Source organism: Pantherophis guttatus, chromosome 1, assembly GCF_059756535.1.
Source record: "Pantherophis guttatus breed Tessera chromosome 1, ASM5975653v1, whole genome shotgun sequence".
Taxonomy (NCBI): domain Eukaryota; kingdom Metazoa; phylum Chordata; class Lepidosauria; order Squamata; family Colubridae; genus Pantherophis; species Pantherophis guttatus.
The window spans coordinates 17084573-17101946 of record NC_142063.1 but is presented as its reverse complement, the minus strand read 5'-3'; the positions used below and the strand labels follow the sequence as shown (position 1 = coordinate 17101946).

The window sequence follows — 17374 nt, the reverse complement described above, 5'->3', positions numbered from 1 at the left end:
CTTTCACAGTCATGGTGCCTATTACTGTTCTGTGTTACGGACAGTCTGCGAAGTGTCTATGAAGATTCTCAGTCATCCAGATGATGGTTGTCCCAAAGGTGCTTTTTTCAAGAGGCAACTGGACTTTCTGGTTTTTCTTTGAAGACGTTTCTCTTCTCATCCAAGAAGCTTCTTCAGCTCTGACTGGATGGTGGGGGAAAAACCCACCGTCCAGTCAGGTTTTTTTCCCCACCCTCCAGTCAGAGCTGAAGAAACTTCTTGGATGAGAAGCGAAACGTCTTCAAAGAAAAACCAGAAAGTCCAGTTGCCTCTTGAAAAAAGCACCTTTGGGACAGTCTACAACTTTCAACAACTACAATTTTCAAGGGGAAGCAGGTCCTCATTTAACCACAGTAATTAGGATTAGGAATCCTGTCACTAAGCAACACAGTTGTAAGGCACAGCTTCATGTGACTGTGACCAACTTACAGTGATAGTTCCAGCCATCCCAGCTGCCATCGTTAAGCAAATCCCACAGCATTTCCTGGAGGTGTAATCACCATTTCTAACCTCCTGCTGGCTTCCCTATTGACTTTGCTTGATGGAAGCTGGAAGTGAAGGTTTTAAAAATGACAGTTACATGATCCTGGGATGCTGCAATGTCATAATTTAAAGCCGGTCTCCAAGCACCCGACTTGCAACGAGGGACGCTGCAAACAGCCGCAACTATGAGGATTTGTCATAAATACCCCTCATTCAGCACCATCTCAACATGGAACGGTCACCGAACGAGTGGCCGTTCAACGAGGACTGCCTGTATGCAAAGTAGCTCAAACCTTAAAGTGGCTTGGTGCTCCTTCGGATATCCCAGGTTTCCTTCCAAGCTTTTATACAATTGGCAGTACCAGTGAGCCTCAGCCTGTCTAACTGAAGCTGCGGCTGTTTCCCCCCAGGGTTGGGTCACATAAAATTCCATCTGGATTATAAGGCACAAGCGAGGACAAAGAACAGCAGAAAGCTCTGTGCTCAACACGTGGGCTTAATTTCAGGGGAAGGAATAGTGTGTGGATCAATGCCAGGTTGGGGAAGATGCATTTATAAGAGTTCATCTTTTCTTCTTGCTTCCCGAACCTTTTTCTAGAATCTCTGAAAAGAAGAGCTTTCTCTCCCTATGTAAAAATCCCACTGTACTGCTAATTTATTAATGGAACTTGTATGCCGCCCTATCTCCAATGGACTCGGGGCGGCTCACAACAATTGAAACAAAACAAACAAACCATTAAAACAAAAATCCAGGTTAAAATTAACAAAAATTCAATAAAAACCCAGTTAAAATTCTATTAAAACCCCCATCAGTCCAAAGCGGCCAGGTGAAATAGCCACGTTTTCAGGCCATGGCGGAAAGAGCAAAGGTCGGGGGCTAATGATATGTAACGCATGTCATATTCCTAGACTGGCCCCAGGTTTAATTTTGTAGCATTACAGCTAAAATCTGGACTTTAATCTGCACCTTTTCCCATTCTCAGTTGTGGGAGATCTCCTCCGGGAACCTTCTCCTCTCTGTCGTCTTCGATGTGAGCATCATGTCGGTGACCCTCGACCTTGCGGAATACCACATGTTCTGTGGCGGGCTGGATGGTTCCATCTTCCAGGTTGACCTCTGCTCCTGGGTAGGTCCCATTTTGCGCAGTATCTCGTAAGCATCCCAGGTGCCTTGGGCAGTGCAGTGGGATGGAATCTCAGACCTATTAGGATCATTGTGTTCTATAGAAATCTAGAATAGATATTCAGGGAGTCTATTGATGCATGGATGCAAAAATATAAAAAAGTAAAATTAAATGAACAAATGGTCCAAACCTCACAGGATTACCAAACCCTGTGAAATTTTTTCCTCTCTTCTTGCTTTATAAATCTCATGATACAGATAGTCCTTGACCTGAGACTGATTTCTTAACCATTCAAAGTTACAATGGGTCTCCCCAGAGTGACTTATGATCCAGCTTTGGAATTATGCTGTACACACATACACACACACACACACAGTCATATGATCGCATTTTGGGCAATTGGCAACCAGCTCATCTTTACAGCAGTTTGCAGCATCCTGCAGTCACAATTTGCGACATTTTTAGCTATTTCCCAGCATTTAGATTCCAGCAAAAAAAAAAAATGTACATTGGGGGAACTAGATTTGCTTAACAACCATGGTGTTCACTTAATGGCCATAAAAATGGTTATAACTTTGAATCCGGTCACACGATGCTGTGAGCTATGATCACAATGACTTAGGACTGTAATTTCAGGCTCATTTACAATCGTAAATCAAGGTCTACTTGAACTTGAGGTGAGGAGTGCGGTCTTACATGATTTATACCTTTGTCAGGTTTCAAGCATTTTTTTAAAAAATCTTTTAAAATATTAATGATTTCTAAGGTCCTGAGGCAACCGTACAAACATTCTCCTATATTTTGGCACTCATGAATAAGCACATTGGCAGTTACTGATTTACACAGCAGTCCACAAAAGCTTTCCATGCTAATATAAGCTGTGGTGGTGCAGTGTTGTGGCCCGTTAGCGGCCTGTGCAGTTAGTAGCTGATTCCAACAGTAAGTAGGCTGGTGTGGTGCTGCGCTAGCAGCCTGTGCAGCTGACGCTCAAGTCAGAAAATGAGGAGGCTAAAGAAGATGTGGTGCCAGAGGCAGGGATTCAGCCACGGCCTTCAGAACCTCCAGAAGCTCCCATAAGTGAAGAGGAGGAAGACGAGGAGCCTCTTCTCGATTCATGAGCACGCAGAGCTGTTAAAAGGCAGGAGTGGCTCCTCAGGAGGAGGTCTTCTCGAGAGTAAGGCTTGGGGCTAATTGGCCACTCCCCTAGCCTATTTAAGGAAGGACAACGACTGATGCAATTTGCAGAAAACAACTTCTTTCATATTCCTTCGCGTCTTGATTCCAGAAACGTTTGATTCGGCTCTTGTTTATCTCTTGTCAGTTTTCCTGCAAATTGCTTCTGGGCATTCTGCCAACCACAGTAAGATTATGGTTATCTGAAATACTCTGCCTCAGAATTGAGTTATTACTCTTTGGATTCTTGTCGGCTGTTAATGAAATTAAATTAACAGCCCTTGTTCAGAAAAGACTGATTTAAAGTGTACTTGCGTTCGAACAACTACTAAGAAAGCTCATTAGTAGTCCTTAATTAGTAAACTAAGGTTTGTACGGACTTTGTGTGTGCTGCGTTCTTTGGGGTCCGTAGCTGGGGCAGAACATGCAGTGGTTAGAAAACAGTATTGCAGGCTAACTCTGCTCACTGCCGGGAGTTCGATCCTGAACGGCTCAAGATTGACTCAGGCTTCCATCCTTCCGAGGTCGATAAAATGAAGACCCAGATTGTTGAGGACAATATACTGACTCTGTAAAACCGCTTAGAGAGGGCTTATGAAGTGGTATATAAGTCTAAGTGCTATTGCTATTGCTATAAAGGAAACAGAAGGTCCTTCCTTACATCGTGAATAAAAAACGCCACATTTTGTGGGTCTGCTGAATCTGTTACGTCAGGAATGGAAAGTCAGATCTGTATGGCCCATGCTTTCTTCCCATTAGTTTCTTATTAATACGGCCACCGAACAGAAGCCATGGGGCTCTAAGCAGGCCACCAAAGAAAAGGAGAAAGGAAGCCATCATTAACCAATACAATATACCTCATTAAAATGTGACTGGAGCGTAGTGCTGTTGTCTTTTGGACTTTGTGTTCCTGCAGATCAGCTCAATAGCACAAGTCATCCCCAAATCCCGCTTTCTCCTAATTGGGTTAGAAGGAACAAAACCACCTCCTGATTTGATTTGGTTTTTAAGGGCCATTGCTTCTTCCGTAGCCTGCTATTTTTCGTTTTCCAGAGATGACCTTAATTCTATCTTGACAGAACACTTTCCTTCTCCTACCTGGACGGAATATAAATTGATTTTCAGAGAGGAAAGTAATGTTGGTGGGCACCCTTAAGGTTACAGTACCTCAAATGCCAAAGACATTTGGGTGTGAATTTCAACAGCAGATCTCTGTTTCCTTCTAGCAACCAAAGTTCAGTGGAAGATCCTGAGTATCTCCAGTTTAAAAGTATTTAGGTAACAGATAAAGGGAAGGTCTCTCTACCAAAGTACTACTGCCTGAGTAAAATATAAGGAATATAGTGGATTATTAACTTGGAAGGAGTGTCCTCAATCTTTCATTCCTGTTTAATTATCCAGAATGGTGCATTAAAATATAATTTCCCCCCTTCCTTTCAGCCTGTGCAAAGAGAAAGAGGTTTTCAGTCTGAGCAGGAGAACGGAAAGATCTTCAAAGGACATAGGTGAGCATCTCGCTTTTCTGTTCCTTTCTTGAACTGGCACAACTGGAATTAGCCTGGGCCAGCACAGCTCCCTACTGCAAGAATGTACGTCTGTCATAATCCCAAAATAGCAAGACCCCAGTTAAAAATCATACCGCTGACATTTTTCAAGTGTTTAAGAGTCTCAGATGGGTTCTTGAGGTGAGTATCAGAGGTGGTACTCGGCCGGTTTGGATCGGTTTGCCTGAACCGATAGCAGAAATCGCGGGTGAGCCCGCCCACCTGAACTGGCTCTTGTTGTGACCCAGGCCCAAGTAGATATTATCAGACGCAATCAGTTTGAAAACAAACAGACTTTATTGGAACAGCTGAGAATTAACTCATTCTCAATGAAGTTCAAACTAATTCAAAACAAATTCTTCATAACACAATTCTTCAGCCTTATCACCAACCTTGGTCTAATTAGGCAACCTGCCAAAGGCTTTTCTTGGCAAAAGTTCAGAAGCAGAAGACGCCGACAAGAAATAAATGCAGCAAGATAAGAAACAAATCTATCAATGTTGTTTTCTGATAAAGAGCCCAAGAGCCGTTGCTGGTCTTTTAAGCCTTCTGGGAGGGGCCAATCTTCTCTTGGCCCTACTCCCGAGTTGTCCTCTTTGCTGTAGCTGCTCTTGCCTTCTGGCAGCTCTTCTCATACATGCACTAGGAACAGGCTCCTGTTCTTCTGCCTCTCTACTGTCAGCCTCTGGAGACTCTGGAGTCCGCACATCACTCCCCGATATCCCTGGCCCCATCTCTGCCTCCGACGCAGAGCCCTCATCCGGGCCTTCCCCAGCCTCCAGGACTGGCCCCTGTTCTTCCTCAGCCTCATCGCTGTCCAACTCCGCTGCCAGCTCCGCAGGCTGCTGGCGGACCACAACAAGGGCTGAGGGAGAGCGTCTGGCCCAGAATCCCCCAGGGAGTTCCCTTCCCTGCTCTTAGTCCAGCATCTTCACCATGACATCACTATTTGGGCTGAGAGAGAAGAACTGACTGAATTTCTTTCGCTTTGCAGACCTGCAAAGGTCATAAAGTTACTTCTTCCTCACTGTTGCAACTGCAGACAGTCAACTGAATGAGGCAGTCTTTAAATGAGGACTACGTGTATGACCATTCAGGAAGAGGGGGGGCCCCTTCAGAGTGTGGAGTGTATGATTTGTTTTTCAACTTACTGTAGATGTTGAAGAAGTAGGACCTTCCCCTTGTTCGGCTGAGCAAGAGCATGGGCATCTTGACCCAAATCCTCTCTTGAAAGCACCACTTGCGAAAACATTGAAGAACCTCAAGTAAAGCCCCTGTCTTGTTCTTTCCGTAGGAATCAGGTGACATGTCTCTCCGTCTCCACCGATGGAAGCCTTCTGCTCTCTGGCTCGCATGATGAAACAGTTCGGCTGTGGGACATCCAGAGCAAACAATGTCTCCGCACCGTAAATTACAAAGGTCTGTACCTGTCTGTATAGATATTTAACTTACCTAGTGGGAGAAGGGAAACTGCTGGCTCTTAAGAAAGGATTGGAAAAGAAAAGGAAAATTTTAAACCTGGAAGCTCAAAACATGAAGCTTTTGCTAAAATATCTCATACTGGCACTCTAATAGTTGGAACTGAAGGCTGAGTCAACCTTGAGCCTGGTGAGATTCGAACTGCCAAATTGCAGGCAGCCGGCAGGCAGCAGACGTAGCCTGTAGTACTGCATTCTAGCCACTGCATCAACACGGTTCCATAAAATATTATAAATTATTGTATAACAATAATTAACATAGAAGTAGCTTAATCTTTTAACCTATTACTGAATCCGGATGGTACAGAAATGTAGCTCTCCATCTTCAGAATCTTCCTTTGAATCATAAGCAAAACATAGGAGTACGGTTGCATGTTTTGTAATTAGCTGAAAGAATTGCTTACCAGAAAATTTGTACTCCTGAAATATATCAAGCTTTTAGTCATCAGGTTGCAAGTCACTTTTTTTATATATAAACAAACAAGCAACTCAGCTTCATTCTTGCCTAAGTTGCTTTTAAAGAAGTAAATGTAGTCTTTAAATGCAGTCAGTAAGCACAGTTTTGATTAAATCTCCCAAGGGGGTGAGTTTCTTTGGATCATTAGTATAGGCTGTAGAGTATAAATACAGGTACCGTATTTCCCTGAAAATAAGACCCTGACTTATATATTTTTCAACCCTGAAATAAGCGCTTGGCCTTATTTTTGGGGAAGTATTATTTTGGGGCACGTGGAACAAGATGGGGCTCCTCTTGCCGTCTTACCTGATTTCCAGCTCTGCGTTTAAATATTTTTGGGGAGGCCTTATTTTCAGGGGGAGGCTTATTTTAGCGCTTGCACTCAAAAGCCCGATTGGGCTTATTTTTTTTATTTTTTTTATTTGATTTATATGCCGCCCTTCTCCGGAGACTCAGGGCGGCTTACAATGCGTTAAGCAATAGCCTTCGTACTTTTGTATATTTATACAAAGTCAGCTTATTGCCCCCACAAACTGGGTCCTCATTTAACCTACCTTAGAAAGGATGGAAGGCTGAGTCAACCTTTTTTTTTTTTTTTTAATGTTGATTTATATGCCGCCCTTCTCCGGAGACTCAGGGCGGCTTACAATGCGTTAAGCAATAGCCTTCATACTTTTTGTATATTTATACAAAGTCAGCTTATTGCCCCCACAAACTGGGTCCTCAATTTACCTACCTTAGAAAGGATGGAAGGCTGAGTCAACCTTGAGCCTTGGAGAGATTCGAACATGCAGTAATTGCAGGCAGCTGGATGTTAATAACAGGCTATTAGTCTGCTGCGCCACCAGGGCTCTTTATTATCAGGGGAGGTCTTATTTTCGGGGAAACAGGGTAGTTAGTTCTCGTCTTACAACCACAATTGAGCCCAAAAGTTTTATTGCTATGGTAAGTGGCATTTGCCCCATTTTACGACCTTTCTTGCCGCAGCTGTTAAGTGAATCACTGCACTTGTTAAATTAGTAACACGGTTGCTAAGTGAATCTGGCTTTCCCACTGACTTTGCTAGTCTGAAGGTTAGAAAAAGTGACACTGCAACCGTCATAAATATGGGTCAATTGCCAAGCATCTGAATTTTGATCACATGATCATAGGCATGCTGCAGCGGTGGTAAGGGTGAAAAACCAGTCATACGTTTTTTCAGTGATGTTGAGGATGACCTGTAATCAGGGGCTTACAATTTTTATTGTTTTCAACCCAATGTCAGGGTTCCAATTTTCTTTTTGCTTCTAAACTGCCACCCAACATATTTAGGATAGGATAGCATAGGATAGGATAGGATAGGATAGGATAGGATAGGATAGGATAGGATAGGATAGGATAGGATAGGATAGGATAGAATAGAATAGAATAGAATAGAATAGAATAGAATAGAATAGAATAGAATAGAATAGAATAGAAAATAATAGAAAATAATAGAAAATAGAAAATAGAATTTTATTGTCACTTTAAATGTACACTTATCAGCATACATTAAAATGAAATTTCATTGCATTCAGCTCTCATTCATATTTGTAACCTTGCCCTACAATTCTGGCTCATTCTGGCTCTGGCTACCCTGCCAGGTTCAAAAGAATTTGTACCAGTTGTAAGGCTTAAAAAAAGGGTAAGCCCTTTGTGTTCCCCTAGATAATGAACTTCGATGGTTCTTCTGAAGATAGGTTTGAGAAATTCCCCTCAAATTTGATTGAAAATTTTCCTTGGGAAATTTCCTTCACTTTGAGCCTGGGTGGGGCTGGGCAGGGATCCAAGTCGCTGTTTTGCAATGGAGCTCTGATGCAAGTTGCTGCATCAGAGCTCCATTGTTGCATCAAACCTTCATTTCCCCGAACTTCCCTTGAAAGCAGACTGGCATTTTTCAGTTCATTACCATCGCAATATGATTTACAACTCCTCTTTATTTTGGATGTTCTGAACGGCCTAAGCAAGGCTTAAAACATTAAGTTAGCAAAAGGGATATAAAATTTGCATGGCTGAATCTTAAATATCATAATGAGACTTGATACCATAAATTCTTCATCGTGCTGAATGGCTTGGTAGTTAGCTAAACACACAGTGTAAACCACGGTAGAAGTTCTGTTTGTATAAAAAGGCCATATCACTCACTTGAAGTTGTAAAACTGCCCACATAACATTTCTTCCAGGGCAGAAGTTCTCAATCTTGGCAACTTTAATGTTGCAATCATCTGGCGGGCTCCCCATGAGGAGTTCAGATTAGAGAAGACACAGGACAAGTGTTTCTCGGGATGAGAGAGCCTCGAGCTGACTCCAGACCTCTCTTTTATTAAACAAGGGTATTGGGCGTATCAGAAGGCATGATTACAGCTATACATTCTCATATTACATCCGTGATACAAAGGATTTTCTCCATATCTGGACATAACTTTCATATCCTACCATATTACAGTAAATCACATGAATTCTAGGAAAGCGATACCTAAGGCAGAAACAAAACTTAACTCTTGCTATGTTATCATATTTGGCTTCGTTCCCAGCATCCCATCACCTGCCAACTGAGAGGCCCCATTACCAGAGATCAGTTGTCAGGAATGTTAGTTCAAAGGGATTGCTACACAGTTTATGTTCTACAATATTATGAACAAAGAGAGAAAGGGCCCTTCAGTGATCATCTAGCTGAACTCGCTTTTACCCTTTTTACTCTTCTTCCATAGCCAAGCTCCGCATATGTGTTCCAACCAGCTAGACTGGTCTACACATACACCATGGCTACCGCATTCCCACACTTTAAGAAGGATGGACCATCATTACAGGTAGTCCTTGACTTACAACAGTTTATTTAGCGACTTATGACTGTTTTTTACACTTACAACCGTTGCAGCATCCCCATGGTCATGTGATCAAAATTCAGACACTTGACAACTGACCCTTTCTTACGACGGTTGCAGTGTCCTGAGGTCATGTGTTCCTCTTTTGCGACCCTTCTGACAAGCAAAGTCAATGGCGAAGCCAGATTCACTTAACAACCATGTTACTAAGTTAATCACATTACAGTGGTTCATTTTAACGACTGTGATAAGTCATGCCCCATAAAATGGGGCAAAAGCCACTTAACAAGGTTTCACCAGCAGAATTTTTTTTTGCTCAATTGAAGTCATAAGCCGAGGACTATCTGTCCTTGAGAAACACCATTCTAGGATGTAGTTTTGGAATGCTTCATGGCTAAACGAGGTGGTTGTTAAGAGAGTTGCATCCAATGTTCGGCCTTTTTGCAGTTAAGTGAATCTTGCAGTTGTTAAGCAAATCTGCCTTCCCACATTGAGCTTGCTTTGTCAGAAGCCGGCAAACAAGCAAGGGAGAGATAGTAGAGCTGGGGATGGGAGGGAGGGAGGGATCTAAAATGATCTACAACCAATAATACTCTTTGTGCAAATTGAGCATTTGAGATTTTTTTTCCTCCGTATAAAAAATGACAAAATTCAGTCAACGTGATAAAGGTTTTTATATATCTGCCACAGAGAATATTTTTCTGATGTGCTCTACTAAATTTATGTTCGCCGTTCTTGGATTCAGATGTTTCTAAGGTGGGTTACAAATGAGGGAAGCGGAAGGACATTTATAAAATCGCCACAAAAGAACAGAAACCAGGGTACCGAACTCAGATACTGAGTTCAAGGCAAATGCCTAGAGCAGTGATGGCGAACTTTTTTGCCGTTGCGTGCCACAAGCGGGGGAAGTATGGGGGGGTCACGCGCATGTGTGCCCACACCCATAATTCAATGCACCCCACCCCCCTGTGCATGCGCGCGCAACCCCTCACACGCTAGCCCCTAACCTTAACACCCGCTTTTGGCACATGATGGCACAGTGGGCCCGGTAGGCCCGTTTTTTGGTCTCCCCAGGCTCCAGAGCCTTTCTTGGAGCCTGGGGAGGGCGAAAACGGCCTTCTGCACCCGCCGGAGGCCCTCCGGAGGCCAGAAATGGCCCATTTGCCGACTTCTGGTGGGCCCAGAAGGCCTGAAAATCAGGTGGCCAGCACGTGCATGTGTGCCGGAGCTGATGGTTTAGGTTTATTTGATTTGTATACCGCCCTACTCCCGAAGGACTCAGGGCGGTGAACAGCCAACAATAAAATAATAAATAAACAATAAAATAATAAATAAACAATAAAATACATAAATACAAAAAATTTAAAAACCAGATAAAATCAAATTAAATCATTTTGGCCCTCTAGCTGAGCTAGAGCAACGCTCATGTGCCCACAGATATGGCTCCGTGTGCCACAGGTGACATGCGTGCCATAGGTTCGCCATCACGGGCCTAGAGGGTACAGGTACTCCTCAACAAACGGCCACAATTGAGCCCAAAATTTCTGTTGCTAAGCAAGACAATTGTTAAATGAATTTTGCCCCATTTTACCACCTTCCTTGCCATGGTTGTTAATTGAATCAGTGCAGTTGTTATGTTAGGCTGTTAAGTGAATCAGGCTTCCCCATTGACTTTGTCAGAAGGTCGCAAAAGGGAATCACGTGATCCCGGGACACTGTAACCGTCATAAATATGAATCAGTTGCCCAAGCGTTTGAATTTTGATCACGCGACCTTAAGGATGCTGCAACGGTCGTTAAGTGTGAGAAACGGTCATAAGTCACTTTTTCAGTGCCATTGTAACTTCAGTCACTAAACGAACCGTTGTAAGTTGAGGACTACCTGTATTTAGTAGGTATTTATTTTGATTTGAAAACAGCTTCATAATCAGTGGTGGAGGGGGGGGGAAACAAGCTGTGAACAGCTCAATGTTAATATTATCGTAGTGGATACTAAAAAGGGTTTAAAGTAGAGTTTAGATCAGAGGTTTTCAAACTTGGCAGCTTTAAGACTTGTGGACTGCTGCCTGGTGGCACAGCAGACTAAACTGCTGCTGTTAAAGTAGCACTTAGCTGCCAGCTGCCTGCAATTACTGCGAGTTCAAATCTCACCAGGCTCAAGGTTGACTCAGCCTTCCATCCTTCCGAGGTAGGTAAAATGTGGGGGCAATAAGCTGACTTTGTATAAAATAGAACACCGCTCGGGGGGGCCAAAAAGCCCTACTAAGCAGGTATATACAAAAGTATGAAGGCTATTGTTTAATGCATTGTAAGCCGCTCTGAGTCTCCAGAGAAGGGCAGCATATAAATCGAACTAATAAATAAATAAACTCCCAGAATTCTCTAGCCAGCTATGCTGGCTGGAGAATTCTGGGAGTTGAAGTCTACAAGTCTTAAAGCTGCCAAGTTTGAAGACCTCTGGTTTAGATAGAATCCATGGGGAAGAGAGGATCTTTGGTAATCATCTGTGATAATTAACCATTCAGAAGGAACATCTGATGCTTCACAGGATACCTGGAGGCATTTAGCCGGTCACTTTAGGAAAATAGATCAAAGAAAGTCTGGCAGTTGTTCACGAATGCTTATGCTTTTTTATAAAATGTGTTAGTCAGAAAAAAACTCTTACCAGACCCCTCCTGATGTTTTTCCCCATAGACCAGTAATGGCTAAACTTTTCCAGACCGAGTGCCCAATGCACACGTGCAAACCCCCAAAATGCAATGAGTGCGCACTCCCTGTGAATGTGCCCCGTGCATGTACCTGCGCCCCCTGAATGCGCCCTGCCCCCCGTGCATGCACTCATGCCCCTGCATGTGCCCCGCCCCTGCATGCAGCCCATGCAGGAGTTCATGCCTCTGTCCCCGTGCATGCATGTGCACCCCCGCATGTGCCCCACCCGTGCACCCTCCCCCCCCCGCATGTGCGGCAGAGACCCAAAGACCAGCTGGTCAGCGGGAGGTGCACACGCATGCACGGCAGAGTTGAGCTGGGGCAACGGCTCGCGTTCCCACAGAGAGGGAGCTGCGTGCCACCTCTGGCGTTCGCCATCACTGCCATAGACTAACCATGCTCTATTCCTACATGGTTTGAAACTCGGCTCGATAGAAATTCAGGCCAGTGAAGGCTTTCTTTTTAGTTCTTATTGTACCTTTCTACAGGTAATGCATTACAGATAGTCCTCGAGTTACGACCTTAGTGGAATCTGCCCATCGCAGTTGTGAGTTGTCACACTCATAAAAATACAACCTTTGTTTGTGGCGGTTGTTAAGTAAAATCAACATGGCCGTTAAGCAAATCCGTGGTTGTTAAGCGAACACCACAGTAATTAAGCGAACCAGTGGTTCGCCAAAAGCCTGAAACAGGCACCAATTTTCAAGTGAAAAGTTGTAAAATGTGGTCATGGAGCTACAAATGGCCGTAAATGTGGCTGACACGTGATGGGGGGGGGTGACTGTCAGAACTTTGCATCCAGGTCATATAACTATCCCCTCAGGTAGATCTGTCAGAACTTTTGAACGGCCGCTAAGCAACCAGTTGGTTGTAAACCAAGGACTACCATCACGGCCTTCTAAAATTTATTGTTCTTTTCAAATTATTTATTTTTATTTATTGAAATGTATTAGCCACTCAGCTCCCGTGGACTCTCTTCCTTCCAGCTCAGAGCTGCTTTTACGCTGAAGTGGGAAACGTCCTTCAGCTCAGAAACAGATAACAAACTCTGCACATAATGGAACTTTAGTTCTGATTTTTTTCTGATTCAAAAAAAGATGAAAAGATTCATCGGATAGCTGCTGCAGTGATATAAATTGAACGTGTACTTGGGTCCTAGCTTGTCCCTCCATTGAATTACTTCCCTACCCCTTCCATTTATTTATTATCTTTACTTTGGCTGGGCCCAGCCTCCTAACAGCTGGCACGGGTCACTCCCTCCCTGACCCTTTCATCCGAGTGGGAATCTACGAACTTGCTGTGAGGTTTTGCTCCAGTGCGAAGCGGGTCATGCTGTTCTGAACCAAGATAGTTAACTGCCTCGTAGGGATTTTGGTGATTTTTTTTTTTTTAAAATTTAATGGGGTCAAGGAAGCTTTGCTTTCCTTGGTTCCTAACAAAACTGTTTCCCTGTTGCAGGGTCTAATTACTTCCCTCCACTTCTGTTTGCTGCAGAAGCCTCTTCCACCCGGGCTGGCAATTGCTTGCTATTGTCACTCCCCTAGGAAGTCACGCTATTAACATTCTTTATCTCAACCTAGCAGAACATGAGATAAGAAGCTGCCAGTGACAGCTCAGGCAGTGATATCTCTTTCCTTGGAGATCTGCGTGCCTTCTTGGAAATCCCTCCCACCCCTGTCCCTCAAAGAGCCACTTGGCTGCTTCTGTTTCACATTTGCTGAATGCCTCCCAGCCTTCTTCAGCATCGGCTTTGGGTCTTAGAGGCTGTTCTTGCAGGACAGGAGTCCAAAAAAAAAAAAAAAAAAATTCCTCTTAAGCAGGAAAAAAAAGAAGAAGAAAATCCAGACAGTGCTAATAAGATGCCTCAAAGCTTAGCTGCAGGGCCTGTCATTTTAATACATAACTCCCAGGTCTGATAGTATTTTCTTCCACCAGGCTCCTAACAGATCTATCTTAAGGTTTATTTAATAAGCGCAGGCTGGGTTTGAGCATTTGCTTGTGGCGGGGAAAAAGAAATACATTTAGATTCATATCAAATCAATTTCTTAATTTATGATCCCGGATCAGCAGTAGAAACGGCCAAATGAAATCAGACAAAAGGAAAGAGAAAGGACTGTCAGAGGAGATTTGATGTCAAGCGTTGCCTCGTTCTAACTGCTGCAACCACAACAAAAATATGGTTACCGCGTTAAAGTGATTTCACTATTTTGAGTCTGGAGGTGTAACGTGGGTGTAAAAACCATCCGTTCTACGAAGTGCACTTAGTAAAAGAGGAGTTAGGATGTTGTTTCGAAGAAAATAAAATAAAGACATGTTGAATTGATTTGATTTCCCCAGAATCACAAGGGCAAATGGCATTGAGATTGGGAAATATTGGCAACTCTGCCAAATAGTAGCACAGGTGGAAGAATGTTCTGTCTGGCACTGAAAAATCCTTTCCTACAGCTGGAGGAAATAACGATGTACAAACACCAGGCAGCTTCTCAGGAAGCCTAAGTCTTGCCTACACCAGGAATATTGAAAGAATGAATGAGTTGACTTCCGATTGGTAATTCAGTTATCCAGTCTTTGTAACACTAACTTTTTGGCCTGGACATAATATGAATACAGAATTTACAGCAGGGGTGGGCAGTTACGGTAATTTTCCCAAGGGGGTCACCTAAGAAACGGGGGGTTTTGTGGAGGGCACTGCTACTGCCCCCTCCCCATGCACCGCTGGCCCTACCACCACCAACCGCTAGCCAGACAGGGACAGGAAAAGGACTGGATGTGATCTACGGATTGTAAAAATGCCTCTGGCCTTAATTTTTGCTCTACAACCACCTTTGTCCATAATGAAAGATAATTGTCAGCTAAGACTAGCGGTAGTGAAACTGTAGGATTTCTAATCAGTTGCTATCAATACTTACCATGCCCTGTGTTCAATTTAGGGCAAACATTTCTATTCATTTTTATGGAGTGGTGCAGTGGCCTAGAGATGGAGCTCTCACTTCACAATCAGGAGGTTGTGAGTTCGATCCTTGGTAGAGGCAAATATTTCTCTCTCTGGGCACACTGAGAATATATCTGCTGAACAAAACTCCACATTGGTGACAGGAAGGGCATCCGGCCATTAAAACACTCCGCTAGCTCCATTCAGTTGCCCAGACTCCACCCCGCAAGGGATTATGGGGTCATTAAAAGAAGATGATTTCTAGTCATTTCTATTTCCTGCACTGAAACTAAGGCCATGAGAAGTTACTGAATTAAAAAGACCCAAAGTTCTGTAAATTCCAAATGCTCACCGCATGGATACCAATTTGCTGATTTTCTGGAAGGGACTTTGTTCCACTCTGGTCTAGGGACAGTTTGGTGTAGTGGTTTGGGTGCTGACCAAGAAACCAGGAGACGGTGAATTCTAGTTTTGCCTTAGACATGAAAACCAGCTGGTTGACTTTGGAATGGTCTCTCTCAGCCCTACCCACCTCATAGGGTTCTTATTGTGTGGAAAATAGGAGGAGGAAGGAGTATTATGTAGATTTGTTGTCTTGAATTACTTATAAAGTACCATAATAAGCAGTGGTGAAATCCAAATTTTTTTTGCTGTGGGCATGGCTTGATGGGCGTGGCAAAATCACCATTCCCACCCTACTCCTGGGGGAAAGATATTGCAAAAACTCAATTCCCACCCCACTCTGGGGCCAGCCAGAGGTGATATTTGCTGGTTCTCTGAACTATTCAAAATTTCCACTACTGGTTCTCCAGAACCTGTCAGTACCTGCTGGATTTCACCCCTGGTAATAAGTCAGGACTAAATAATCAAATAGAGGTCTAGTGGTGAAATGCAGTATTGCAGGCAAACTCTTCCCACAGCCTGAAATTCGATCCTGATGGGGCTGGGAAGCCTTCCATCCTTCCCAAGTTGGTAAAACGAGGACCCAGATTTTGGGGGGGCAATATGCAAACAATGCTGACATTTTAAACTGCTCAGTGAGTGCTGTAAAGTATAATCAGGCGGTATATAAGCCTAAATGCCATTGCTATAAAAGTCAAATGAATTATTCTTCCATTTCTCTGCGTACTTCAGTTACTTGCAGGCTATAGGTCCTGCATATTAGATTGCAGAGCAATCTCCCCGTAGTCCCCTTACTTAAATCAGTGTTCTGGATTATTCTCTTTCCAAACAGGCAGTTTACTTAAAAATCAGGAGAGGTCCTCAGCGTTGCATTTTTTTCCAGCTTCAGAAGGTTGCCGGGACTCCTGCTGATTTGTTCATTTTTTATTTATTACACTTAGAAGGCCGCCTAACTCCATAAAGGCACTGGGAGGCATTTTACAGCATTAAAACTAGTATGAATAGGAAAAGAACGTGTCCAGAAAAAGACATTCAGTGCTACTACAGGTCAAATGCTATAAAGCAGGGTCCCCAACCCTCAGTCCGCAGCTCAGCACCAATCCGTGGCCCGTTGGGAACTGGGCCACACAACGAACACATGAAACTCACTTTGTGCAAGTGGCTGGCACACGCGAAACCATCCTATCTCCCCCACCACTGCCAGACCATGGAGCCAGAAAGGTTAAGGACCGCCGTTATAAGGGGCTCAACTCTCACCCTAATATGGTGAGAGCCATACAGAAGAGGCTGTACTTGCTGAGAATGCTCAGGAAGATAAATCTATCTCAGCATCTACTTCTGTCCTACTATCGCAGCACTATTGAGAGTGTCCTGACATATGGCATTCTTGCATCGTATGGGAGCAGTTCTGTAGCGGACAAAAATGCTCTACAGAGAACCATTAAAACTGCCCAGAATATCATCAGGCTCCAGCTACCAGCCCTGGACAACATCTTCGAATCTCGCTTGTTTGAGGAAATTGCATAACATTCTCAGAGACTCTTCCCATCCTGCTTATCATCTTTTTGGACTGTTGCCTTCTGGCAGAAGATACAGAACAATTAAAACTCAGACCACACGTTTTCTGAATAGTTTTTATCCCAGAGCTATAATTGCACTCAACAACAAACTAAAGGGCCACTATCGGTGAGCTGTTGGACAGCATTACTTGGTCTGTTGTGTGGATGTTTGGGTGATTTAGGGGTGGGGAATTGTGCTGGGTGGGAGTGTGTTTGGGGATTGTTATGTGTGTTGGACCTGGTCTTTGGGTGTTAAGTGAATTTCGTTGTATGGGTATACTGTGTACAATGACAAAGTTATTAATTAATATCAAGCTTGGCCAGATGCTCATGATCCTCAGCTGTTGGGACTATATTTGCTATCCTCCTCAAGCACTGTGCTCAAGATTGATGAGAATTGGGGTCCAAGGCTGGAATGGAATGAAACAGAATATTAATGAATCAGGTATAGAAAATTTCCAAGGGGAAAAAAAAGCATTTGTTCACAGACAAACGCAAAAGATAAAGATTTTGGGAAGAAAAGAGCCCTATAGGCAAATTAAATATTTATTTATTTATTTATTTATTGAATTTCTATACCGCCCTACTCCCGAAAGACTCAGGGCGTTGCACAGCCATGAAATAAAACACAT

At 43.5% G+C, this 17374-nt stretch overlaps 1 protein-coding gene across 1 annotated transcript in view; it reads left to right on the top strand.

The window, feature by feature from the left end:
• Window positions 1–17374, top strand: part of WDR18 (WD repeat domain 18) — a 75999-nt gene that overhangs the window by 36619 nt on the left and 22006 nt on the right. Inside the window, exons 5-7 of the mRNA XM_034442523.3 lie at window positions 1506–1649; window positions 4260–4324; window positions 5658–5782. Of these exons, the coding sequence (XP_034298414.2) occupies window positions 1506–1649; window positions 4260–4324; window positions 5658–5782 (334 nt within the window). The remainder of the gene's footprint in view (window positions 1–1505; window positions 1650–4259; window positions 4325–5657; window positions 5783–17374) is intronic.